General features: G+C 41.1%; 1 protein-coding gene across 1 annotated transcript; it reads left to right on the top strand.

Annotated features, from left to right (window-relative positions):
• The first annotated feature begins 1339 nt into the window (after positions 1-1339).
• Positions 1340-26269, top strand: EXTL2 (exostosin like glycosyltransferase 2). The gene is made up of 5 exons (XM_089686586.1): positions 1340-1408; positions 10008-10058; positions 10248-10275; positions 13306-13376; positions 25525-26269. The coding sequence occupies exons 4-5, from the start codon at positions 13314-13316 to the stop codon at positions 26011-26013; spliced, it is 552 nt and encodes a 183-aa protein (XP_089542712.1). The 5' UTR covers positions 1340-1408; positions 10008-10058; positions 10248-10275; positions 13306-13313; the 3' UTR covers positions 26014-26269.
• The last annotated feature ends 1056 nt before the right edge of the window (positions 26270-27325 follow it).

The raw sequence follows: 27325 nt of genomic DNA, 5'->3' as shown, positions 1-27325 counted from the left end.
TTGCACTTTTTTTTTTTTAATCACATAGGGGACAAAAAATCCCCTTGTGATGATTTCTTGGTGACAGGTTCTCTTTTTTGAGACATCCAGGGTCTAAAAGACCCTGCATGTCTCCCCTATGCTCCACTGAATGTAATACAGGGCACATCGCAGTGCATTACATTTTTTCCCAGCCTTGATGGCCGGGATTCTGTCAACAGGGACCCACATCACTTCCAGGTCAGGACAAGAAAGGGAGGAGAGCTTATGTGTCCACTCTCCTCCCTCCTGTATACTCTCATCCTGACATACCACCGGCAGCCAGTGATTGGTTCCGGGCAGATGGGCATGCGGAGCCCAACATATATTGTGAGCGGGGGGGCATGGCAGCTGGCACTGTGGGCTGTGTGGAAGCAATTGGGCAGGAGCGCTGCTGCCCGAATACTTCCACCTGACAGATGAGCCTTGCTCCTTGCCCGCAGCAGGGCTAAAGGCAAAAAAAAGCTACCTGTCCGGCGCCCAAAACTACATGTCCTGGGCGTTTGGGCGATATGAATTGCACATCCCTGTACATCTCTTTGATGGGTAACCTTACTATCCAATAGAAAAATGAAAGATATGAAGACGCAAGTTGGCTGTCATCACTACCAAAAATTTTGAAATTTAGCATGTGAGAATGAGCAGGGATTCAGGACATTAAAACAAGTTTTCAAAGTGACAGGTGCACCCTTGTGAAATTTATCCATACCTGTGTATAGACAAATCCAGGTGCCTGAAAACTTTTGTCCAATGGCCCAGATAATCTATGCTCTAAAAGACAAACATAATTCAGTTGTTCATAAATACAGATTTATAAACACAAATGTGTAAAGTGCAATATGTGTACTTAAAGCAGAGTTCCAGCTGAAAAAAAAAAGTCAGCAGATACAAAAACTGCCACTTACCTGTCCCTCGGTCCAGCGGTGTCCTCACCACCACTGGTTTCACCAGCCATCTTCTCTCCCTGGTGCCGGCATCTTTAGTGTGGGCACCTGGCTGTGACAGCTTGCGGCTTCACAATCGGGTGTCCTCTGCACATGCGCAAGAAGCGCTGTGCTTTGTGAACGGCCCCGTATGGTCCCAGAAGACTACGGGGAGGGAAGGGGGGAGCTCCGCTTTGACTGAATTTGACATATTATCGGCCAAATGCAGTCCTCTTTACAGCAGATCTCAAGCTGGGAGAGGAGGAAGCTGAACAAGGAGCCAGTCATCTGTTCCGCAGTGATCCTGTGCAAACAAGGGACATGCTGATAGTAGAGCTGCCAACGTAACAGAGAGATGCGCTAATCATTCTTCTCCATTCTCTGTCCATTCACAGGTCTCCTGTCCTGCCACAAAAGGCTTTGTGAATCTCAGGACGGAATGGACTGAAATACAAATCATCTGGCAGGTAAAACACTTTGAATTTATGCATTTCATCTGTGTATTTAGCCATTTTCCCAGAGTTCAGCTTTTAATTGAGGGCTTTTCACAATGCCTATTTTAACATATGACCGACAATTTGACTAACCACTCATTTCCTATATGTGAATGCATTTTCTTCTTTAGTTGGATAATATACGTCAGCAGGTATTTGGCTTATTTCAGGAGGAATGTATTTCACTAATGTGATTTTCTATTTTTTATGTTACAGTATATACTATAAGTAAAGAAAGTGCTTCTAGGCATAACAGTTAAAGTAGTTCTAAAGGCTGAAGGTTTTTTTTTACCTTTATACAGTCTATGCATGAAGGTAATAAACCTTCAGTGTGCAATTTCCCCCCAAACCCCCTAATACTTACCTGAGCCCGATCTCGATCCAGTGATGTGCATGAGAGCAGCAGCTCTCCCGGGTCTCTCGCTGCTCATTGGCTCCCGCTGCTGGCAATCACAACCAGTGAGGAGGGAACGGGGGCAGGGCTAAGCTATGCTCTGTGTGTCAGAGCTTTGGAGTAATCACGCATGAGTTCTCCCAGAGCATGCAGCTTGCTCAGGGGGCACTCGGTGAGGAGGAGACCAGAATTGCTGTCGGGGGATTCAAGAAGAGGAGAATGCAAAACCATTGTACAGAGCAGGTAAGTATGATGTGTTTATTAGAAAATGTGGTTTTATTTAAAGAAAAATGAATCAAGCCTTTAGAATCACTTTAAAGGATAAGTTCAACTTTTAGTTACCTGTTACATGTTACACCTGTATTTAAGATGTAACACGTTATTGTGCAGCACCCCCTTTCACTCACCCCGCCCATTGACAGTGTAGGACACCACTGCTGGATATTCATGTTGTGCTGAATGTAGGTTTGTAGTCTTGGCCTAGGTAATATAAAGGAGGGTGAAAATCCTGGGCCTACAGAGAGACCCCACAAGGTAGCATTGTCACCTATAACCAGAAGTGCCTTTTTTCAAGAAATTCAAATACTAGTTTGGACTTGAAATGGAGGCTGCAGATTGAATTTAGGCCTCATGCACACAGGACATTAAAATGGTGGTTAACTATGCACACATAAGCATTTACAGGTGTATTAGAAGAGGAGCGTTTAGAGGCTGAAAAAACTTACACAATCAGGAGAGGAGCATTTGGACAAAAACAATGCTTAACTCTCCTAAATGCTAGACATGTTTATCACCTGAGTGTTCATTCAAATGCCCAAAATAAATTAATATTCTGGCCAATAAAATGAACGCCTGATGTGCCTAAACACATTTGCAAAACATGGCTTTAGGCGTATGTTTTAAGCTGTTTTTCCATCCAGGGGAGGAAAAACAAATTCCTGTGTGCATGGGACTATAGACTAGAATCCAGTAATGGTGCTGGGAATGCTGCAATACTGTTCATGTTTTTATTGTTGCATACATACAGTATATACCAGGGGTCCTCAAACTACGGCCCGCGGGCCACATGCAGCCCGCGGAGGACATTTATCCGGCCCGCTGGCAGGGGCATATTTGCCACGAGGAAAGGACACTAAGTACAGGGGCGGGCAGGGGGCTGCTGTATCTTACCTGGCTCCGTGTCCCAGTCCCACGACGATCCAGTCCAGGAAGCGCTGCTCCTTCATTCACTCCGGCCACTCCCTCACTCGATGTTTGCACTGCCGCTCGGCTCTGTCTCCTCACCGGTGATTGGGCGCCAGAACTCTAGCTCAGGAAAGGCACACAGGCGGCCAATCACCTGCGAGGAGGCGAAGCCGAGCAGCCCCGCAAACATCGAGTGAGGGAGAGGCCGGAGTGAAAAAGGACAGCTGACAGGTAAGTGTGCCGTGCAGATGGTGCTGCTGCATTGGTGTCAGTGGGAGGAATAGTGCCCCATCATTGGTGTCACTGATACTAATGATGGGTCATTATTCCTCCCACTGACACCAACGATGGGGCACTATTCCTCCCCCCCACTGACACCAATGATAGGGCACTATTCCTCCCCCCCCCCCCCCCCCCACTGACACCAATGATGGGGCACTATTCCTCCCCCCCCCCCCCCCCCCACTGACACCAATGATGGGGCACTATTTCTTCCCCCCCCACTGACACCAATGATGTGGCACTATTCCTCCCCCCCCCCCCCCCAACTGACACCAACGATGGGGCACTATTCCTCCCCCCCCCACTGACACCAACGATGGGAGACTATTCCACCCCCCACCGACACCAACGATGGGAGACTATTCCACCCCCCGCCGACACCAACGATGGGAGACTATTCCACCCCCCGCCGACACCAACGATGGGAGACTATTCCACCCCCCGCCGACACCAACGATGGGAGACTATTCCACCCCCCGCCGACACCAACGATGGGAGACTATTCCACCCCCCGCCGACGCCAACGATGGGAGACTATTCCACCCCCCGCCGACGCCAACGATGGGAGACTATTCCACCCCCCGCCGACGCCAACGATGGGAGACTATTCCACCCCCCACCGACGCCAACGATGGGAGACTATTCCACCCCCCACCGACGCCAACGATGGGAGACTATTCCACCCCCCACCGACGCCAACGATGGGAGACTATTCCACCCCCCACCGACGCCAACGATGGGAGACTATTCCACCCCCCACCGACGCCAACGATGGGAGACTATTCCACCCCCCACCGACGCCAACGATGGGAGACTATTCCACCCCCCACCGACGCCAACGATGGGAGACTATTCCACCCCCCACCGACGCCAACGATGGGAGACTATTCCACCCCCCACCGACGCCAACGATGGGAGACTATTCCACCCCCCACCGACGCCAACGATGGGGCACTATTTTGCTCCATAAGACACACTTGGGGGGAAATGTCTGTGCGTCTTATGGAGCGGCTGGCCCAGTATTCCTGCTGCCGTTGTATGTCCGCAGTCTCTGGTAATCTCCTGTACTGTGTCCGCATTTGTTCATAGTTTTTTTTTTTTTAAACTATAGTCTGGCCCTCCAACGGTCTGAGGGACAGTGAACTGGCCCCCTGTTTAAAAAGTTTGAGGACCCCTGGTATATACAGTATTTCTATTAAAATGCAGAGATTTGTAAACTAGCCATTAGAGGGAGCACTTCCCCCCCCCCCCCCCCCCCTAGACAACCTATTTATAGATTTTTGCACTTGTAATGTGACAGATATCATAGCTGGGTCTATTCTGCTGTAGAACTAGCAGGGGTCAATGGGAGGGTTGACAAGGTGCTCTTAAATGCCTGTTAATCTCACAGCTCCCTGCCGGAGTACACATCCCAAGAGCTATCACCCTGGTGCAAGCAGTGGGCTGGTCCTTGGAAGGCTAAGCTCACTTTTTGTGAAAAAATAATAAATGCACATATACTTTACAGGTAAAGTATTTTCACTGCAGCCTGTAAAGCATTGCACCTGTGATCTGCTGATGCAATGCTAGGCTCTTGTAGACACTCAATACAGCGTTTTGCCTATACCTCCCATACGGGCAGTTAATTACTTGAGTGCGGGAAGAGTCCATGAACTTCAAGGATGCTCACCAAAGCCATTGCAGTTCATTGAGAGCCATAAGCCATCTGCCGCAGTGGCAGATAGGACTTGTAATTCATTAATTCACAGATCTTTGTGAATAAATGATGCAGCTGTGTGGGCGGAGCCCCTCACAGCTGCGCTGTTTTTAAAATGTGAGAGCAGGTGCGGGGAGAGGATCCCCCACCCACTGTCACAGTGCGGGTATGGTGGGGAGAGGACAACTGCTCCAAAGTAACATGTTACACCCCAAACATGGATGTAACGTGTAATAAGTTACAAAAGATGAATTTATCCTTTAATTGTAATCTCCGGTATTTTAATGGGTTGACTCCACTGCAGTCCAGCTCACTAAGGGTCCATGCACACTGGCTTAACCTCCCTGGCGGTATTCTCGAGTGTAGCTCGGGGTAAAGTTTCAGTACCAAAAGCGGTAACCCCAAGCTACACTCGGGCTTACCATGCAGCGCTGCTCTGGGATCTGTTCTTCTCTTACCTTGTCCTGCACTCCCGCGATGTCCCTCCTGCAGTGTCCCCTGTAATGTCCTCCGGCTGATGCCAGCATCTGTCTTCTGGGTTCCATCCCCTGCGACGTCGGGGCGTACGGGGACGGAACTGGTGGGAAATTTGAAAATGACAAAAAGTGACATTCACTAAATACACTAAAATCACTTAGTAAAACATTACTGTATCAAACCATTTTTACATAAATTTTGTCCCTAGTGCTTTGTCCTGTGCCCTGCCTGCATTTTTACTGTTCTTTCTGCCTGGAAACTGAGAAATGTCCATGGCGTCCAAAAAGCGTCCCTTTAGGTCAAAATCGGTTTTAGACCAGCTAGAGAACAGCGATAGTAAATCAGAACCACTTGCAGAATTGAGTGATCATGATTCGTGGGGAAATTCGTCATCAGACACTGAAAACGATTTTGTGACTTTGCTCAGTGATGTGCGAACTTGGCGCTATATTTCAAATTTCAGTGTTTTTGGTTTGATTATATTATTGAATTAAATTTATTATTTTTATGATTTATTAAATTATAATTTATGATTTCGTGTTTCAAATGTTATCATACTCGGGATGTTTACTAGACTTGTTCGGACAGATTTCAGTGAGTTATTCCTAAAAATTACAGACCTACAATAAAAAAAATACATATTTCCATGCAAAAAAATGTACCGCTTTGAGCACAGAAATATGGACATAATCAGACAGGGAGGTAAAGAACGCTGCCCTTAGAGGAGTTTAGTGGGGTTTTTTTCTGTAGAAGCAACTAATGTTCTCCTATGTGGCCATGCACATTAGGTAGTCTAGAGGTGTTTTTTAAGCTCTGTGTATAGAGGTAGAAAAAGAATCCTTCTGTTTTTTACATTTTTGAGAATTTTTCTGGCAGAAAAAAAAACGGAACACTCCTAAATGTACCAGCTGCTAAATGCTTGTACAAAAAATATCAAAATTAGCATTTTTTTCCTGCCAAGAGTGCAGGCAGTTGTTTAAGCCAGTGTTCATGGAGCCTAAAAAGGGCAGGCTTGGGGAGGAAAGGGCTGGATGATGCAAGATGCATATACTTCTTTTCAGGAATCTTTAGGTTTGTTACACATATATACAGTGACTTTCACATATTTATTGTTTTTTTGTTTTGTTTTTTTGTATGTGGACTACAAATTAAGATCTTCAAAAAAATGTGTGAAGCTGCAGTTTCTAAAACTACCAGAAAGTTAATAATCCCACATAAACATAAAATCCTTGACATTTTGTGATATCAAGCAAGGAATGGAAACAAAGTAGCTAACTTTACATATCCTGGAGGTCTTTTAGAAGAATGCTACATTTTAGCTTGAAGCAATCCAATGTTCATTGACTTTTGTCTCGTGTCTAAATTCTCACTGCTGGATACAGGGTTTAATACACTATTGGCATTACAGCTGTCATCCCTTCTGTGGCACAGGTTCACCAAAGGTGCCAAGTCTAGATGACACCTTGGTTTTCACCAGAGTACGGATTGATGGGTGTGAGACCTTGGTGGCCCTCAGGCTACTTTGCTGCGTAATGTGATTAGGTCACAGCCCTCAGAATTGCCTCTCCAAAGGGGCCGCAGGAGCTGGGTGGCTATGATGGGGAGACGGATAAGCAGCACCAGAGCTGGTTGAGGTTCAGACTGAGGTTGAGCCAGGAGACAGGCAAGAATAGTTGAAGTCCAGGCAAAGGTCGAGTCGGGCACAGACGGCAGTAACAGGAGCAAGCAAGGTCAGCAGCAAGGACATGAGATACAGGCAGAGTCGGGCAATTGAGGTCACAACAAGCAAAGCAGAACAACTGTAATCTCATGTACAGGGTAGTTGGCAGGGTCAACAAAACACTGGTCATCACAAGAGACAGAGCTTAAATACTAAGGCCTGTGTGCACACCTAGCGGCAGGAACACGTCAGTGCACGCTAACGCATGTCCACACTTTTGGGTGCAACCAGCCATAGCTAAAAACCATGGTCCAGAGTCTTGCCGCACATGGACAGGTCATATACAGGCATGGATCTCAAAGGTACTGTAACAGTCGGCATTCCACATTAAACTGTAACCATAGAACTCGTGGAAAAATTCATACAACACTCTAAAATTTTGTCTGTCGCTCAGTGAACTGGTCCTTTATTTACAACACCTAAGGACCTTGCTTTACAAAATTGTATTAAAAAAAAAAGTCAGAACCAAACCACAAGAGGGCGCTCTGTGTTTTGTAATAAATATACTTGGCTAAGTTGCTTGTCTGTTTTATATTCTTTTAGTTGGCAGTTAGCTGATATTTTCTGTAACATTGTTTTAAATGCCCAATAATTGGCATCCAGTAGAATTTGTTATACAGCTCTAATGCGCCTGTACACAAAAGGCCTAAAACTGCCCCTTAGACAGATTTAGATATGCATCATTTAAAATGGCAATAAACCCAGAAGTAAACATTTATTATATCACAGCTTACCAACTCTGAGATGTGATAGCTGCATTAGTTTTCTTTTTCAGGTTTTTTTCCTTTTTTACCTGGTGAACTGGCCAGTAAGTCTGTTGTTTTTCAACAGAACAAGCTCAGCCTACAAATGTATCAGTTAAGAGTGTTGGGACAAACCATTTACCACTGACGGATGCTTACAATGGTCAGCTTTTATACATTTAGGCAAAACGTTTATCCCACAAGAAAAAAAACTGTTGCCGTAACTGCAGTGTGAGCTGGAGTTTGGCTTTAGTTAGCTTATCTAAATCTATTAGTACATCTAACACATCTCTTCCCCTAGATTACCAATGCTGCTGTGCCCCTGTGCTTTTTCATCCAGAGTGGGGACACACTAATGCAGGAGGTGTGTTAGTGGCCAGATCGGGTGACGCAGGGAAAAAGCCTAAAAAAGAAAAGTAATGTGGCCACCGCATCTAAGGATTGCTTAGCTGAAAGATGTTATATATTTGGCTTTGGACTTAATACCACTTTAATACAGCTATGAATTCAGAGCTAGCACAAGCACATGAATCTATCTAATTATCTGCCTCCTGTAATTTCCTGTACAGCAGTAATCCCTCACTCGGGGCATGTAAGTTTATGCAGTGTACATGTGAACATGCTTCCAGAAGTGCAGAACACAGACGATTGCATCAGTATGCCATTGCTGCTTATTTTTTGATCATAGGCTGGGGGAGCCCTGGATAATGACTCATTTTCGTTGGCGTAGGTAATGACTAAAGCCCCCCTAGATTTTCTTACCTCAGCATGAGGTAGGGAAGGTGTGGCCTGCGGGCCACAGGTTTGCCATGAATGGTGTGAAGCAGGGGTCTCCAAACTTTCTAAGCAAAGGGCTAGTTTACTGTCCTTCAGGCTTTAGTGGGGGCCAAATTTCAGCCAGTGGAATTAGAAAATGCCCCAACATCAATGAGCATAAGCCATACACCATCATTGGTTTTATTGGGAGGAGTAGTGCCCCATTGTTGGTATCAAGAGGAAGAATGTTGTTCCATCATTGATGTCAGTTAGTTGACTAGTGCACCAAGGGCAAGATAAAGGCAAGCAAAGGGCCACAGTATGGAGTCCACTGGTATAGAGGAATTTGAAGCGAATTACTTTTTCTCCCAACTGTCAAAATTTTGTGTGGCAGTTTGATATCCACACTGTGACATCCATTTTGGGACTCACTAGCTTACACAGCATGGAGGGGAGAAAGCATTACAGATGATGTGTGTAAGCAACAATATCCCCCTTCTGCCTTTTAATGTTCCTGAGAAGTGTTACCACTCCTGCTCTGATAACATAGTCCCTACCATGCAGATGCACTGTCAGAAGACAAAAGCTTGTCTTAACATCCTATCCTGTTATTTTTATTATCAGTTATGTAGTTAAGCCAGCCATAGATGGTTCGAATCTCATCCGGTTTAGCAAGGACTGAACAAGATTCAAACCATCTATGGGAATGCTGATTGTTGTACAACTTTGGTACAACCAGCCTGTCAGATTTTTCATGTGATTATTGCCAGCGGCTATAGCCACTTGCAGTAATCACTGTGTTCTCTCGGCAGGCATGGCTGTCCCCTGCGCAGTCCCGCTGGGAGAACACAATAGCTCCGCAGAAGTGATTCCCTCTGAATGACTATGATGATAGGGTAATTGAGCAACTTTCTTTCCTGCAACTTGTGGTTGCAGAAAGGAAAATCACATCTGATTTAACATCTAAATTGCCTGAAAATTGGGCAGCACATTGGCTTAGTGGTTAGCATAGCTGCATTAAAGCACTGTGGTTCCCATTTTTTTTTTTTTTTTTTTTATCCCAGTCAGGACAGTTTCTGCATGGAGTTTGAATGTTCTCTCTGTGTTTGCAGCGGTTTCCTCTGGGTAGTGAGTTAATTGACTCCTGTCTAAATTAGCTCCAGGATGTGTGTGCATGAGAGATCGGGACCTTAGATTGTAAGCTCCTCAAGGGCAGAGACTGATGTGTATGTACAGTAAAGGGTTGTGTAAATTTTCGGTGCCATATAAATACTTATAATAAGTAAATAGTAATAATTATTATTCTCCTTCTCTGTTAGTGTCATCATGAGGTTTTCCCTTTAAAAGAAGAGGCACCAGCTGAATATGAGGTACAAGTAATAGTATAACATATCTGTTCATCTCTAATAATACGGCTAGAACTATATCTTTATAGTTCATAGATACAGCTTTAATGTAATTGGACACACCTCCTGTTAACCATTTTTAGGGTTAATGTTCATCAATCCAACTGAATGCCAGATTTTTAAGAGATTTATTATCTTGTATGTTTCATGCAGATTTCTGGGAAGGTTTCAGAGGATGAAGGTACTCCGGGTTTTCTGTGCTTCTCTCGTTGTCCTCCTCTTCCTGATTGGTGCCCTTGCTGCCCTTCTGCCCACTGCTCATGAAGATTCTATGTTGGGGGTTCGGCGGGGAGTATCCTTCTCTGGCCTCTCCTCACCGCACTCTTTCACTCTCATAATGCAGAGCTTTAACCGAACTGATTTGTTACTGAAAATGTTAAATCACTACCAGGCCATGCCCCATCTCCATAGGATAATTGTAGTGTGGAATAATGTGGGGCAGGACCCACCACAGGAGTTGTGGGAAAGTCTTGGACCCCATCCTGTGTCTGTTTACTTCAAAAAACAGAGTGTTAATCTCATGCGAAACAGACTGCAGAATTTCCCAGAGATCCAAACCAAAGGTGAGTGCAGCTAATGTGTTTCTCACTACAAATCCACATTGAGTTTATTCCATATTGAGTTACCAGCTTCTTTTTTCTCATCTGGACTCCAGCACCATAATGTCTGCATCTGAATAAGGAAGTCTCACTTCTCTTGTTGGGATTTTCAGTACTCTACAGTGCATATAATGCCACAGGAGGCAGGGCACACCACTGCAGGATGTGGCCACTTGGGGACGCCAATGAAGAGTGCCATGCTGAGCAAGAGACAACCTACTGGCATTTGGCTGGGGCCCATGATGACCACAGTCCTAGCCATAGAATTAAATGGAACAAACGGCATACATGCTACATTAAGTGTGTGTGTCTAGGGGTGGTGGTGTAGATGTGCAACAGTTACAAAGGCTGCGATGGTGATTAGGCTATAGCAAACCTTTAAGAGAAATATCTACTAAGTGTAAAGGCTATCTTTGCCTAGCTGTCATGCTAGGTCAGTGGTTATAGCATTTATGAGTTACTGACTTGGGATAAATGTGCATATCAAGGGTCCTGATATCTGTCTGACTTTGATTGTATGTTTGTCCCTTGACGTTAAAGAGTAACTCCACTTTTGTGGGAAAAAAAATTGGCAAAAAAAAAAAAATATAGTGTATACAATTGCAACTAAAGTCATATTGTAATTGATCGCTATTAAAAATGAGCTTTCCTTTTCAATCTGTAGCGCTGTAATTTTCTGTAAAATACTCTGAAATGTGGCTACCTGGAGGCATTCTGTACACAGATGGTGTACAGAACGCCCCTAAGAAATGTAATTTCTTGTGTGATTGGCTCACTAATTCTCCCAGAAGCCTGCACTAAGATACAAGTCAGGTTTTTGACAGAAGTCTGCACTAAAATACAAGTCAGATTTTTTTACATCCCTTGTAACACTTTTGGTGAGATACTTCCAAAGGGAAATCATGTCTAAAAGGATTTAGACCCTTGCGCTTTCCTCAGTAGAACCGAGAGCAGCAGCTGATTGATGATTATAAAACCACTCCTATACAGATTCTCTCAGCTCATGGGCACAGAAAAGCAAATATCTATTTCTTCAGAATAACAAAAGGTAGGAATCTGCAACAAAGTTTATTAAAATTCTTGCAATGTACATAGATCACCCAGAGGGGAATGTTTTTCTTTTTTTTTTTTTTTTCCTCAACAAAAATGGAGTTACTCTTTATTTCAGATAGTATTGAAGATACTGAATCAGCAGGACAGCCTGGCAGCTACCTTTTTTGAAGGTCAGCAATGGCAGCCTTCATATTTCTCACGTGCCAGGTTTAATAAATTTATTAGGTGCAATATGTTCCCTAAAGTTTATTTTTTTCCGAGTTCTGTGTTTTTTTGATGCAACCAGATTCCAGAGATTGACTTACATGTGAATGACTGCCTGTATATACTTCCTAAAGCATGTGCAGCTCCCCCTCCTCTGAATAATGTATCACCAGTGAGATTCAGCCTTCTGGTCCAGGTTTGAATTTAACTGGAGGTTGTGAGGAAGTTCTTGGACCTTGGGCTTTACGAGGGATGTAAAGGAAACTGGACTGGATGGATTTGAACATACTATACTGCATTACAAACAAGTTAGAAAAAGGGTTCCTAGATTCCCACATAACTGAATGAAAAGTGTGAAGACCTTACCAGGTATGCATTTTAGGTTTAAGGCGGTAGTAAACTCTGGGGGGGGGGGGAAGTTTTTCCCTGCAAGGCAATGTCCTAATCGGCAAGTATGGAACTCATACTAGCCCATTATGTGAAACACCTTAAAACGAAGCCCTCCAGCAGCGCGTTGTCACCGCTGACAGTGCTTCTATTTTCACTCGGTCCTTTCTTCCGGGTTCTCGGGCTCCATCGGCTTGAATGGCTGAACTGCGATGCCGTCACTCCCACGCATGCGTGCAGGAGTCACTTTTTACGGCACACAGTTCTGAAGGAACGGCATGAGCATGTCTGTCTTTCAGAGTGCATATGCTGGTGTTCTACACAGGTAAATATCTTGCATGTTTAGGAGGTATTTACAGTTCCTGTGACCCTCATGAGAAGCATGGCCAAAAGAGATTTGACCATTCTTTTAGGATTGGTTGGATTGCATCTTTAAGTGAATAAGAAAGGCAGCATATTGTACTTGCAATATTTAAGAATGTTTGTCATTGCAACCTCTCACTAGAAGAAGTGTGAGAAGAATGTGAGGTGGTATGTACAAAATGTTCACATTCGGCCTTTTTCACACGGACGTTCCGTATGTCCGTTTTTCATCTGTCCATTTACGGATGAAAAACGGACACCCAGGTATTTCTATGGACTAACGGATGTGACCAGATGATCATCTGTTTACATACGTTAATGTCCGTATCCATTAACATCCATTTTTTTGAACGAAAGAAAACCCAAGTTTTCTTCTGTTAAAGAAAAAAACAAAAAAACCTGGAACTGACAAAAACTGATCGAAAAACCAGATCGAAACTGATGGAAAAATGAATGTAAACTGATGGAAGACCGGATGTAAACTGATCCGTCTTTGCTTGGAAAAAAACAGAACGCACGTGTGAAAGGGGCCTTACTGTTACTCTTTGGCAGTGAGGGATTGAACACTGCATTAATGCGGGGCATAAACTGTTTGTCTCTTACAGCTGTGCTAATGATGGATGATGACACACTCCTTAGTGCATATGACATCTCCTTTGCTTTTACCGTATGGCAGGTAATTAAAACAGATTATGTCTGAACTGTGATTCTTCAACCTGGATCATTAGCGTTGCTGATCATATTATGCAAGTAATTAAACATAATGACTGAAGTAAAAGACAAGGATTTATTTATGTCCCTAGAATTGAGTTATTTTAGCTAGTTACAGATCTGCCACTCACCAGCAGCCACTTCCTGTCTGTTTGCTCTCTTCATTATCGGCTGCATACGTTTACTCTGGATAGGCCCTTATGGTAGCCTTAGGCCGGTTTTCTGTTAGTATCTGCAATCCAAAGTTTATTGAGACTATCAAACAGATCAAGAGAACCTACCACCAACAGTTTGTATATTTATATTTTTATCTATATGGTAGGGATAGTGGTATTACAGTCATGGCCAAATCTATTGGTACCTTTTTCATTTGTCAAATAATGCACCACTTTGCGAAGAAAATTGTTGCAATGACAAATGTTTAGGCATTCTTATGTTTATTTCTTTTGTTTGTAGTGGTATGACACAAAAAAGCGGAGAAACAAAAAGCCAAATCTGACACATTCCACACAAATCCCCAAAAATGGAGTGGAAAAAATTATCAGCACTGTCAATTTAATATTTGGCAGCACGCCCCTTGGAAAAAATAACTGAAATCAATCAGTTCCTGTAACCATCAGTGTGTTTCTTACACCTCTCTACTGGAATTTTGGAGCACTCTTCTTCCGCCAACTGCTCTAAGTCTCTCAGATTGGAAGAGTTCCATTTCCCAACTGCTGTTTTGAGATCTCCCCACAGGTGCTGTATAGGATTGAGATCTGGACCCATTGCTGGCCAGTTCAGTCCTCTCCAGCGCTTTGTCTTAAACCATTTCTGGCTGCTTTTTGACATGTGCTTTGGTCATTGTCCTGCTGTAAGACCCATGACCTCTGACAGAGACCCAACTTTTTGACACTGGGCTCTACATTGCTCCCCAGAATTCTTTGGTAGTTTTCAGATTTCATAATGCCATGGTCAAGATATCTAGTGCCTGAACCAGCAAAGCAACCCCAAAACATCAATGAACCTCCACCATGTCTGTTTGTAAGGACTGTATTATTTTCTTTAAAGGCCTTATTGCTTTTTCTGGAAACCGTAAAATGATGGGCTCTACCAAAAATCTGTAATTTTTTGTTTTGTCTGTCCACAGCACATTTCCCCCAAAAGGATTTTGACTTCCTCAGGTAAATTTTGGCAAACGCCAATCTGGCTTTTTTAAGTTTCTGTGTCAGCAGTGGGGTCTTCCTGGGTATCCTACCATAGAGTCCCTTTTCATTCAGATGGTGACATATAGTGGAAGCTGATGTAGTGGTACCCTGTGTTTTTAAAGTCAGGTTGATTTTGTCTTGAAGTTGATCAAGGTTCTTTATCCACCATTTGAACAATTCTTCATTGCAATCTTTGATCAATTTTTCTCTTTTGCCCACGTCCAGGGAGATTGGCTACAGTGCCATGGGCTGTGAACGTGTTGACAATGTTGCGCATAGTGGACACAGGAACATTAAGATCTCTGGAGATGGACTTGTAACTTTGAAATTGTCCATGCTTTTCCACAATTTTTGTTCTCAAATCCTCAGACAATTCTTTGCTGCTCTTCTCCAGGCTCCATGTGGCACATAAAGACACGCAACGGAAAGGTTGAGTCAATTTTTCACCATTTTAACTGGTTGCTAGTGTGATTTGTATATTGTCAGCACCTGCTAATTGATACAGGTGAGTTTACAAATTACAGGTGCATCATATACTTGAAATGCAGTTATTTCTTTCAAATTTGAGAAGGTGCCAATAATTTTGTCCAGTCCATTTATAGGGTTTTGCGTAGAATGTGTCAGATTTTGCTTTTTGTTTCTTCAGTTTTTTTGTGTCCTACCAATACAAAAAAAAAAAATAAACATGACAATGCCTAAACATTTGTAATTGCAACAATTTGTTGGGTGAAGTGGTGCATTATCTGACAGAAATACTGGGGTGCCAATATTTTGGCCATGACTGTACGTGCTGATCCATTTAGTCTCCCTGTAGTTGCAAGCCGGTCAACATGGTTGACATTGCCAGATGACTGTCATATGTCCAACATTAAACTAAGGAGTCTTTACAGGGAGCTCAATAAGCTGAACATACTTGTTTGTCAACAGAATAAAGGGTGAAGGAGGATGCTAAATGTTTCTGCAACATAATTGGGGAATAGTAGCAATCGGAGCAGATGTTTTTAGCCATTTCAATACCGGGCACTTTTACCCCCTCCATGCCCAGGCCAATTTCAGCTTTCAATGTTGTCGCACTTTGACAATTGCACGATCATGCAATACTGTACCCATAAAAATATTTTATTTTGTTTCACACAAATAGAGCTTTCTTTTGATGGTATTTAATCGCCACTGAGTTTTTTTATTTCAAATAAATAACATTTTTTTATTGCAAATAAATAACATTTCTTAATAAATTTTGGTTTAAAATATATTCTTCTACATTTCTTTGGTGAAAATACCCCAATTTAGTGTATATTATTTAGTCTGTAGGAAAGTTATAGAGTCCACAAACCATGATATATACAGTTGTGTTCAAAATAATAGCAGTGTGTTGAAAAAAGTGAATAAAGCTCAAAATCCTTCTAATAGCTTTTATTTCCATACACACTAATGCATTGGGAACACTACACATTCTATTCCAAATCAAAACATGAAGAAAAATATATCAAATTTGTGTTGTTCCTCTAAAAAAAAAATTGACAAAGTGAATATTAGACTGTTCAAAAAAATAGCAGTGTTTGTATTCTTCTTTACAAACTCAAACATTCACTATATAAACTGAAAAATGTTTAAAGATTTTGCTTTCCTTTGAATCACTTAATTAATATTTAGTTGTATAAGCACTGTTTCTGAGAACTGCTGTACATCTGTGTTGCATGGAGTCAACCAGCTTCTGGCTCCTGTGAACAGGTATTCCAGCCCAGGATGATTGGACTACATTCCACAGTTCTTCTCTATTTCTTGGTTTTGCCTCAGAAACTGCATTTTTGATGTCCCCCACAGGTTTTCTATTGGATTAAGATCCGGGGATTGGGCTGGCCACTCCATAACGTCAATCTTGTTGGTCTGGAACCAAGATGTTGCACGTTTACTGGTGTGTTTGAGGTCGTTGTCTTGTTGGAACACCCACTTCAAGGGCATTTCCTCTTCAGCATAAGACAGCATGACCTCTTCAAGTATTCTGATGTATTCAAACTGATTCATGATCCCTGGTATGCGATAAATAGGCCCAACACCGTAGTATGAGAAACATCCCCATATGATGATGCTTGTGCAACCATGCTTCACTGTCTTCACAGTGTACTGTGGCTTGAATTCAGTGTTTGGGGTCATCTGACAAACTGTCTCCGGCCACTAGACCCAAAAAGAACAATCTTACTTTCATCAGTCCACAAAATGTTGCGCCATTGCTCTTTAGGCCAGTCAATGTGCTCTTTGGCAAATTGTAACCTCTTCAGCACATCTTTTTTTCAACAGTGGGACTTTGCGGGGGCTTCTTGCAGATAGCTTGGCTTCACATAGGCGTCTTCTAATTGTAACAGTACTCACAGGTAACTTTAGACCTTCTTTGATCTTCCTGGAGCTGATTGTTGGCTGAGTCCTTGCCATTTTGGCTATTCTTCTATCCATTCGAATGGTAGTTTTTTGCTTTCTTCCACGTCTTTCAGGTTTTGGTTGCCATTTTAAAGCATTTGTGATCATTTTAGTTGAGCAGCCTATCATTTTCTGCACTTTATATGTTTTCCCCTCTCCAATCAACTTTTTAATCAAGGTACGCTGTTCTTCTGAACAATGTCTGGAATGACCCATTTTCCTCAGAATTTCAGAGAGAAATGCACTGTAACCAGCATGTACAACATTTGCTGCCTTCCTTCCTTAAATAAGGGCAGTAATTGCCACCTGTTTTTCAAAGAATGAATGACCTCACTAATAGAACTCCACACTGCTATTATTTTGAAACATGCCCCTTTCAATTAGTGATTCAATTACACAGAATCAGCAGCATTCATGTCATGCTTGTTGGGTCTGTTGGATTTCTATTACTCTACTACAACTTCTAGTAAATTATTTGCCATGTAGAAATATCATTTCTACCAAAAACAGTGATTGATCCGGTTAGTGATGTCTGACTGCTATTATTTTGAACACAACTGTATATCTGACAATCGATCAATCAATGTACTGATGGCCAATCTCATTTCTTGAGGCCAAAAAACGCCAGCATAGTACAAATACCTCCCAAATTGCCCATTTTTGGAAAATAGACAGTCCAAGGTATTTAGTAAAAGGTATGGTGAGTTTTTTGGAGGTTCTACATTTTCAAAAAAAAATTATTTTTTTTTCTTTTTACATATTGTTACCAGTCCAGTACAACGTGATTATATAACTGGTGTGGCGGTGATCAGGGACACTGACTGGTGACAGTATATTAGTAAAAAAAAGGAAAAAAAATAATAAAATAATAAAAAAAAAAATGTTTTTTTTTTTATTTTTTTTTTTCAACACACTGTGACCAAAGCAGTACAATGTTACCATAGTAACACTGAACTATTCTGGGCAAGTGTTCAGGATTTTTTTTTTTTTTTTTTTTTACAGGTTATGATTGCTAATACCAATGTATTTAATTGATATTTGCAATCATTGTTACTGAATGAAACTGATTCATTCAGTCTCTTGTGATTAGCTGTGATTGGGCAAAGCTCATCACATGATACAGATGGGCTGTGATTGGCCCTGTCTGTACCATGTGGCTGCTTTTGATCAATCACAGCTAACAACACAATTGTATACAATGAATGGCATGGCAGGAAGCCATCTATTGTATACAATCGACATGTGATCTGCTTTGATTGGTCACATGACACTGGCAACGGGCCGTTGTAGTGATATGTCATTGGCTGTGTCCCGTGGACACGGCCAGTGAGAGATCGTGCTACTGCGTGGCCACATGAATGGCTGCTTTTGACAGGACGTCATATGACACCCAGTCACAAAGGCGAGTGTCCTGCCCAGCTGTCAATCTGCTATAGGACGGGCGGGAAGGTGTTAATGACTTCAGTACCTGACACTTTCTTCCCCTTCCTGCCCAGGCCACATTTCAGCTTTCAGTGCTGCCACACTTTGAATACCAATTACTCAGTTATGTAACACTGTACCCAAATTAAATTTTTTAGCATTTTTTTTTTTTCCGACCGGCAGATTTTCTTTTGGGGGGTATTTAAACACCTCTGTGCTTTTTATATTTTGCTGTATAAACAAAAAATGCCAAACATTTTGAAAAAAAACTTTTTTTTCTATATTTCTGTTATAAAATTTTGCAAATAAATAATCTTTAATAATAATTGTAGGCCAAAATGTACTTTTCTACATTTCTTTGGTAAAACATACCCCAAATCTGTGTTTATTATTTAGGCTATGTGAAAGTCGGAGTCTACAAACTATGGGATATATATTTTGAAAACTGATCAATCATTTCTTGAGACCCTAAAATGCCAGGATAGTACAAATACCATCCAAATTACCCCTTTTTGGAAAGTAGAGAGTTCAAGGTTTTTAGTAAGAGGCATGGTGAGTTTTGTTTTTTTTGTTTTTTTAAGTTTTGTAATTTTTTGGAAAATGAACAAATTAAATTTTATATTTTTTTTTCATACTGTCACCAGTGCAATACACTGTTATCATGGGACTGGTATGGCCGTGATCATGGATACTGACTGACTGAAACTTTTTAAAGTTTTGTTTTGTCTTTTTTTTCTTTCTTTTTTGTTTACATTTTTTTTCTTTTGTTTACATTTTATTTTTACATACTGTGACCACAGCAGTGCAGATTTACCATAGAAACACCACTATTTTGGGGAGGTGTGGTTTTTTTTTTTTATAATATACACTATGATTGCTTATAACAGTGATTACTACTGTTATAAACAATCATTTTTATAAATGACATCTATTCATTCACAGCCATTCATTGAGTAGTATTGTGATTAGCTGTGACTGGCCACAGAAAATCACATGGTACATATAGGCTGTGAATGTCCCTGTCTGTACCATGTGATCACTGTGACCAATCACCACCCATCCAAACTGTAAAATGATAGCTGGATGGGGCTTTTCCATGCTATGGCTGTAACTTTGCTGTAAACTGTATACTGGACGAGCGTGCATTTCCCTACGCACCATCCGGCCAATTGATGAATCTAAAATATATAACCTTTATTCAAATATATAAAAAATGTATGCTCAGCTGTAATTAATGCGTATTGGAGTGGAATGTACTGCGCACAACATTATGATTGGATACCATTTCAATTATTTACCTGACATCCAAATGGTTAATAACACCAGACCAAATCAAATACCATACTGTTTTAGATGAAGTGACGGCATAAAAAGAGACACTGTAGTTTGATCATAAGCCTATCAGTTTGCATATATAATCTCTATTAAGGAAATGGAGTTACCCCATGGACAAAACTAATTAGCATATAATCTATCTTGCTACAGATATGTAATACGGGTACACTCATCCACAGGCTTAAATGTCAGCCTCTCATGGATAAGCCCCATACATCACCATATCCAGACAAAAATACCTCACTGTCTTGAGGAATGCAAATGATGCACTGTAAAATGCAGTACAGACCTCTCCTAAAAAAAAAATGGGGTAGGAGGAGTGCATACCACGTTCATTCAAAAAGTGCTCCCAAAGAATGCCCCAAAGCAAAAAAAGAAACTCTACATGTTTTGCTCCAGAAAACAGAGCTTCGTCAGTAGTATAAAGAATTAAAATAGGTCACATAGTGGCTGGAAGTAGTGCTTAGCTGCAGATGGTAGCAAAATGGCACCTATCGTGTGTGTGTGTGTGTGTGTGTGTGTGTGTCAAACTGCCCCCTCCTGCATATGCTCAGTTCCTCAACAGACACCATCTTGTGGACAAAAAAACATCACAGCAGCATATTCGTCCACAACACAATAGACTGCTGGTGCTCTCAAATACTATTAATGCCCCACTAGTTAAGGACCAAAATTACAGTTCATAGTATTTATGGAGCAAAATAAAACAAAAAGCACAGAATCCCTAATCACACACAAAAGGAAGGAAGGTAAATCCTTCATTTAAACTATGAGGTGCCCTTGAGCCTAAACGGAAAATCCATTTTGCTTCAAGTTTCAAAAGACATTTATCTAGGTCTCCTTTTCTAGGACCCAGATTATATTTGTCAATAATCCAAAAGTTTAAGAGGTCAACCTTACCATCATGTTTTTGTGTCATATGTCTTGCTACTGGTCTGTTTTTGTTTTGAGCAATATCGTTCACATGTTGAAGAACTTGGCTCCTAAAGGGGCGAATTGTTTTTTCTAAATATATTAGAGGGCATGGGCATTTTAAAGCATAAATCACCCACTCTATGCTGCAATTATAGAAATCTCTTATTTTAATTATCTCCCCATTTTTAGGGTTAACAAACTCCTTGGTATTGCTCAAGAAAGTACATGCTTTACAGTGACCACACCTTAACTACCTTTTTGGTTTCTCAGGTAGCCAGGTGTGTTTCATTGATGTTTTAGAAGTTTTTTCTAGATGACTATGTACTAACTTGTTTCTCAAATTCCTACCCCGTCTGTAGGTTATCTTTGGGTATTTAGATAGGATCTGTGATAGATATTTGTCCTCATGCAAAATGTTCCAATATCTCTTTATGATGTTGATAATCTGCCCTTATTGACTTGAGTATGTACGTATGATATGCATGCCTTGCTGGTCATCTACTTTTATGGTTTTCTGACCCAACCGAGATTTCTCTCGGAGCAACTTTCATTTTCTCATAGGATTTAATCAAATCAGTCTTATGATGGCCATGACTCATAAAACTGTCAAACAGTTTTTTACTCTCCATTTGGAATGCCCCTTTTGTTGAGCAATTTCTCTTTGCTCTCATAAATTGACCAGTGGAGATTCCTCTTTTTAAAAGGCGGCTCGATGTAAACTTCCCCAATGTAACAGGCTATTTGTGGAGGTCGGTTTTCGATAGATTGTTGTATTAATATTGCCTCCTTCACCCCTTTTAATCTCCAAGTCCAAAAAATGTATGCCATCATATTTAATTTCACTCGTGAAGTACATCCCAATGTTTTTCTGAGTTAAGGTGGCTACAAATTCCACGAACAGATCCTTTTCGACCCTGCCATAATATGAACCAGGGGTGGACTGACAACTCATGGGGCCCACGGGCAATAGGGGATCATGGGGCCCCTGTGTTCTTGCCCACACGCAAAAAAGCCAATGAAAGGTACCAGGGGCATCTCATGGGGCCTCCTACTGACCCTAGGCCCTTGGGCAGTGCTCGAATGGTCAGTCCGCCCCTGATATGAACACATCATCAATGAATCTTACCCATATAAGAATGTGTGACGTAAAACATTCTAGTTCTTCTACAAAGACCATAATACAATCCCACCACCGAAGAAAGAGATTTGCATACGTAGGTGCGCACAATAAACCCATCGCAGTTCCTCTGCTCTGTCTATATACTTTACCATCAAATAAGAAAAAATTGTGTTCCAATACAAACTGAAAAAGTTGGAGAGTATGGTTCTTAAATAGTTTGCCTCTAGTTTCCAGAAAGGATTTACAAGCTTTTAGACTCAAGTCATAATTGATATTACTATATAAAGCCTCCACAGCTAGACTAGCTAACCACACATCATCTTCCATTGTGATATCTATTAGTCTGTTTACAAAGTCTTGTGTATCTTCAATATATGAAGGTAAATTATATACAAATGGACACCTGACATCTAGATATTTGCTTGCTCCTTCTGTAAGACTGTTATTGCCTGAGATAATAGGGTGGCCAGGAGGTTTTTCTTTGTTTACCTTAGGTAAGGCATAAAAAGTCACAATAGTTGGATGTGAATTCATAATAAAGGCACCTTCATGTTTGGAGAGGATCCCCTCTTCAACGGCCCTTTTCAAAATAGAGTTCAACTCACTCAAGTATTTGAATAGGTTGGATCATGCTGAAGTATTTCATGGTTATTCTCATTGCTTAATAACTCATAACACATTTTCAAATAAAATGCTCTGTCCATCAAGACTATATTTCCCCCTTTGTCGACTGCCTTTATAACTACTTCTTTATTACTGCACAGATATTCCAATGCCTTCCATTTAGAATAAGTCATATGACTTATTTTTTCTCTTCCTTCTTAACCATTAATCATTCAAATCTCTCTCAACCAATTTTATAAACAGTTGGATACTGCTCCCCTGAGGGAAGGGCAGGGTATAGTTATTCCTTGGTTTGAATGTGGAAAAAGGACCCCGTATTTTAGCATCCCCACTGTCAGCTTGTAATGATTCCAATAAACTTAAGGGCTTCCTTATCTCTAGATGTCAAATTCTCCCCTTTAGGAGACGAGTTCTTGAACATGTGAACGATATTGCTCGAAACAAGGATAGACTAGTAGCAAGACATATGATACAAAAACATGATGGTAAGGCTGACCTCTTAAACTTTTGGATTATTGACAAATATAATCTGGGTTCTAGAAAAGAAAACCTAGATAAATGTCTTTTGAAACTTGAAGCAAAATGGATTTTCCGTTTTAGGCTCAAGGGCACCTTATAGTTTAAATGAAGGATTTACCTTCCTTCCTTTTGTGTGTGATTAGGGATTCTGTGCTTTTTGTTTGATTTTGCTCCATAAATGCTGTATAATTGTATGAACTGTAATTTAGTTTTTATTGCTGTCTGTGCCCCTGTTGGGAAGATTCATCCTCTTTATTTGTCCTGTGTACCGTTATTATGTTATTATTGGGTTGTCACCAGAACAGGAATAGAGGGGAAAACGTCCAATGGGGACACTAGTTGTAGTGACCCTGGTGACAACAAAGGATTTCCTTTCACTTCCTGTTTTGACCATGGGACAGAAAGTGAAGAGAAATCTCCCCAGTGGGACACAGATGGCCAAAACAATCCTCCCGGAGGTTATTACTCCTACCTTACTCTATTCAGAATAAACACTCCCATGGTGTCCAAACACAAGCTCATCACACCAAGTTCAAGCTAAACACCAAGCAATCTACTAAATACACAAATTAAATATATATATGTGACCTATGCTACTTGCTAAAGGATTTGCATTACTGTCCATCCAGTCCTGAGTTTGCAAGCTCTTCCCCACAGCATTACCCTGTCTAGCAGGGTAGAGGACCTGATCTTGTTCAGTCTCCTACCCGGTGTCCTTCCCATTCCCATCCTAAAACTGAACAGTGAAAAGAGAAGCAGTCCATGGGATGAGCTTGTTCTACTGTCTGCTTGCTTCTTGTGCTGCAGCATTGCTGATTTGGCTCCTTGTGTTGCTTATCCCTGTGCTTTGCTATACTGAAAAAAGGCATAGCAAGGCAAATTCAGGTGTTTAAAATGTTTGCGTTTGAAATATACAGTGCATGTTATGCAGTTTAAATTATTGTAGAACTTCCCGGAGTTTAGTTTTCAATCCTGCTGCTGCAGAGAGAAAACCGTTGCAGATCACCTTGAAAATAGGAAACTGGTTTGGAAAATTTCTTGTTGTTTCTCAGCAGGTAGTGCTAATCGCATGGTGCCACCATTTGCTGTTTATAAAGCATTATACTCATAATACAGGTATTTAAGGCATTTTGTCAGAGCACAAAAGTAACATTTCCTTTGAGACTATTCATTTCTATTTAAATGTGTGTAAAAAAAAAAAAAAAAAAAAAAGCAAAAACAAAAAAAGAAAAAACCCTACAGAACAAGAGAAAGGGAGGTGGGGGAGCTAGTTACTTGTGTAATCGGTGTTTCAGCTAAACAAGTTTTTCAGTAAAGCATTTAATATTTGCCTGAAAAAAAAAGTCATACGTAATATTACACATTTTTATGGCTAAAATGTCAAAATATTTTTACTTTTTTTTTAGCTTTGTACATTAAAGTAGTTCTAAAGCCTTTCACTTTAATGCATTCTATGCATTAAGGTAAAGAACCTTCTGTGCTGCAGAATCCCCAGCCCCTCTTTATTCTTACTTGAGCCCGATGTGATCCAGCAATGTGCACGAGGGCAGCATCTCTTGCCGCTGTCTCCCCCTCCCTAGACAGATTGGCTCCTGCTGTTGTCAATTAAATGCTGTGCTGAGTGAATGGGGGAGCAGGGCTGAGTCGTCTGCTCTGGGTCAATGCATTCAGCCAGGGCCGATCGGGAGTGAGCCCACACAGGTGCCCCCATGGAAAGTGGCTTTTCTATGGGGGCACTCACCAAAGAGGAGGAGCCTGGAGTGCTGGCGGGGGACCCAAGAAGAGGAGGATCGGGGCTGCTCTGTGCAAAACAGTTGTAGTGTCAGGTAAGTGTGATGTGTTTGTTATTTTAATTGAATTCATTTTATTTGAAAAAAAGGAAGCTTTAATGTCACTTTTAAGAGGAAAAATTTTTACCAAGCTAACCTTGGCTGCTTGGCAGGACAAGGCTGAAAGCTGACGCTCAGATTACACATGAATAGATAAACAGATAGCACTGTACAATCCCTTTAACTGATATTGAAAACTGTTAGTAACAATAAAAAAAATAAAAGTCTTTAAGTGCTTAACACCTTCCCGCCCTCAGTGGTGATTAAATACCAGCAAAAGAAAGCTCTATTTGTGTAGGAAAAAAATGCTTAAAATGTCATGGGTACAGTGTTGCATGACCGTACAATTGTCATCTAAAGAACAACCGTGCTGAAAGCTGAAAATTGGCCTGGGCAGGAAGGGGGTAAAAGTGCCTAGTATTGAAGTGGTTAAACAGGATAGCAGTAATGAATGATATTCACTGAATATTTGTTTCAAATCTTGAAATAACACTGCTTCAGATCTTTTTTATTGTTATGACCACCTGTGTGTAATGAAATGTTAGTGATTCACATTGTCTATCTTGGATTCTGTAAAGGCAAGATAACTGTTTTAGAAGAAAAGCTGGAAATGAAAAGATCACAGTAGTTTGTTGCTGTTATATAATACAGTCAGATTTGATTACATTCTGCAAGTTGTATTTTCTTTGAAACAAGTTTGATTTTGTAAAATTATTTTTATTGTAGTTTCCTTTTGTCTTTTTCCAGCTATTTCCCAGTCAAATTGTTGGCTTTGTGCCTAGGAAGCATGTTACATCGCCTTCTGGAATATATAGCTATGGCAGCTTTGAACTACAGGCGGACTCAGGGCCTGGTGACATGTACTCCCTCATACTTATTGGGGCTGCGTTTTTTCACAAAGATTACCTAAAGCTCTTCCAAGAACAACCCACCTCAATCCATAATATGATTGACCAGACACAGAACTGTGATGATATTGCAATGAATTTCATGGTAGCAAATTATACAGAGAAAGCTTCTGGTGTACTGGTAAAACCAATAGATATGAGAAACCTAGAGAAAGATGCAGGAAGTGGTTATACGGGGATGTGGCATCGACCTGAGCACCTCCTGCAGAGGTCCTATTGTCTTAACAAGTTGGTGGGCATATATGGGAAGATGCCCTTAAGATATTCCAATATAATGATCTCCCAGTTTGGTTTCCCAAACTATGCCAATCACAAGTCTAAATCCTAAAGAAGATGCAGCCATGTCCAAGGATTTCTTTCTTTCTGAGTTTATACCAGTGACATATTAGAGTCCAAGGCCACATTATGATATTGCAGATCTACAGTATTTAATGAATCACTACAGGACACATTGTACTGCATTAGAAATTATATGTTGATATGTTCGTTATTAGGTTGGTTATAGAAGGAACATGGACACTGTAACAATTTCTAAAAATATATCAATTACTGTAGTAAAGAAAATCGGTCATCTGTCAAATATATAGCCTGACATTGTTCATCTCTGATTTAGTATAAAAATGCTAGTTTGTTTTTCTGTAACACTAAACCTTTTAAATAAAATTAAAAATTAGTGAAGCGCTTGTATCACATGAATACAATCATGTATCTCCATATAGTGTAATTTATAAATCAAAGTGACCACTATATATAATAAATGTGTGTTGACTCCCTCTAGTGAAAAGAAAAAATAGTGTCAACCAAAATAGCTAAATAACACACATTAGGAAACTAAATATATAGTGCATAAATCAAATATAATGAACAGAATATATATATACGTGAAAACAGAATATTGGCCACATACAATGGTATCTAAATTATACATAAATGATATATGCCATAGGTGAACAAGACAATATCAAAGGTGAAAAAAATATTCCATGCATGTGACTGTGCTTTAAGCTGGAACACACACGTGATCTCCACTTCTAAGTGCAAGTACTCTCCTTCAAATGGCAGCAATGCCTGCTCACCTCCCTTCCTCGACCCACACAGGGCCTCAAAGCAGTTACCACCTCAGTGGTGTATTCCTCTGGCAGACTCCTTATTCCTCCTCCTCTCTTATGCAACTCATAAAAAGACAAGAAAGCCTTCCATAGTGTAGTAAATTTAATAGGCAAAGTTAAAAATTACAAAGTATTCCACTCACATGCTCCTTTCCATAAAAAAGCGTTTTTCCCAGCCTGTGGGTAGATATGCATGCACCTGGGGGAATCCAATATGGCCACTGTGTCCGGACATACGTCACCAGGAAGTAGACAAACCGACGCGTAGCGTCACGTGCGTCGTGACTTCATCAGGGTGACTGATGAAGTCACGACGCACGTGACGCTACGCGTCGGTTTGTCTACTTCCTGGTGACGTATGTCCGGACACAGTGGCCATATTGGATTCCCCCAGGTGCATGCATATCTACCCACAGGCTGGGAAAAACGCTTTTTTATGGAAAGGAGCATGTGAGTGGAATACTTTGTAATTTTTAACTTTGCCTATTAAATTTACTACACTATGGAAGGCTTTCTTGTCTTTTTATGAGT

Source organism: Staurois parvus, unplaced genomic scaffold (assembly GCF_062004578.1).
Source record: "Staurois parvus isolate SC_StPar_1 unplaced genomic scaffold, SC_StPar_1.0 ptg000402l, whole genome shotgun sequence".
NCBI classification, from domain to species: Eukaryota; Metazoa; Chordata; class Amphibia; order Anura; family Ranidae; genus Staurois; species Staurois parvus.
Note: the sequence above shows the minus strand (reverse complement) of the source record. Positions and strands in the feature narration are given on the sequence as shown.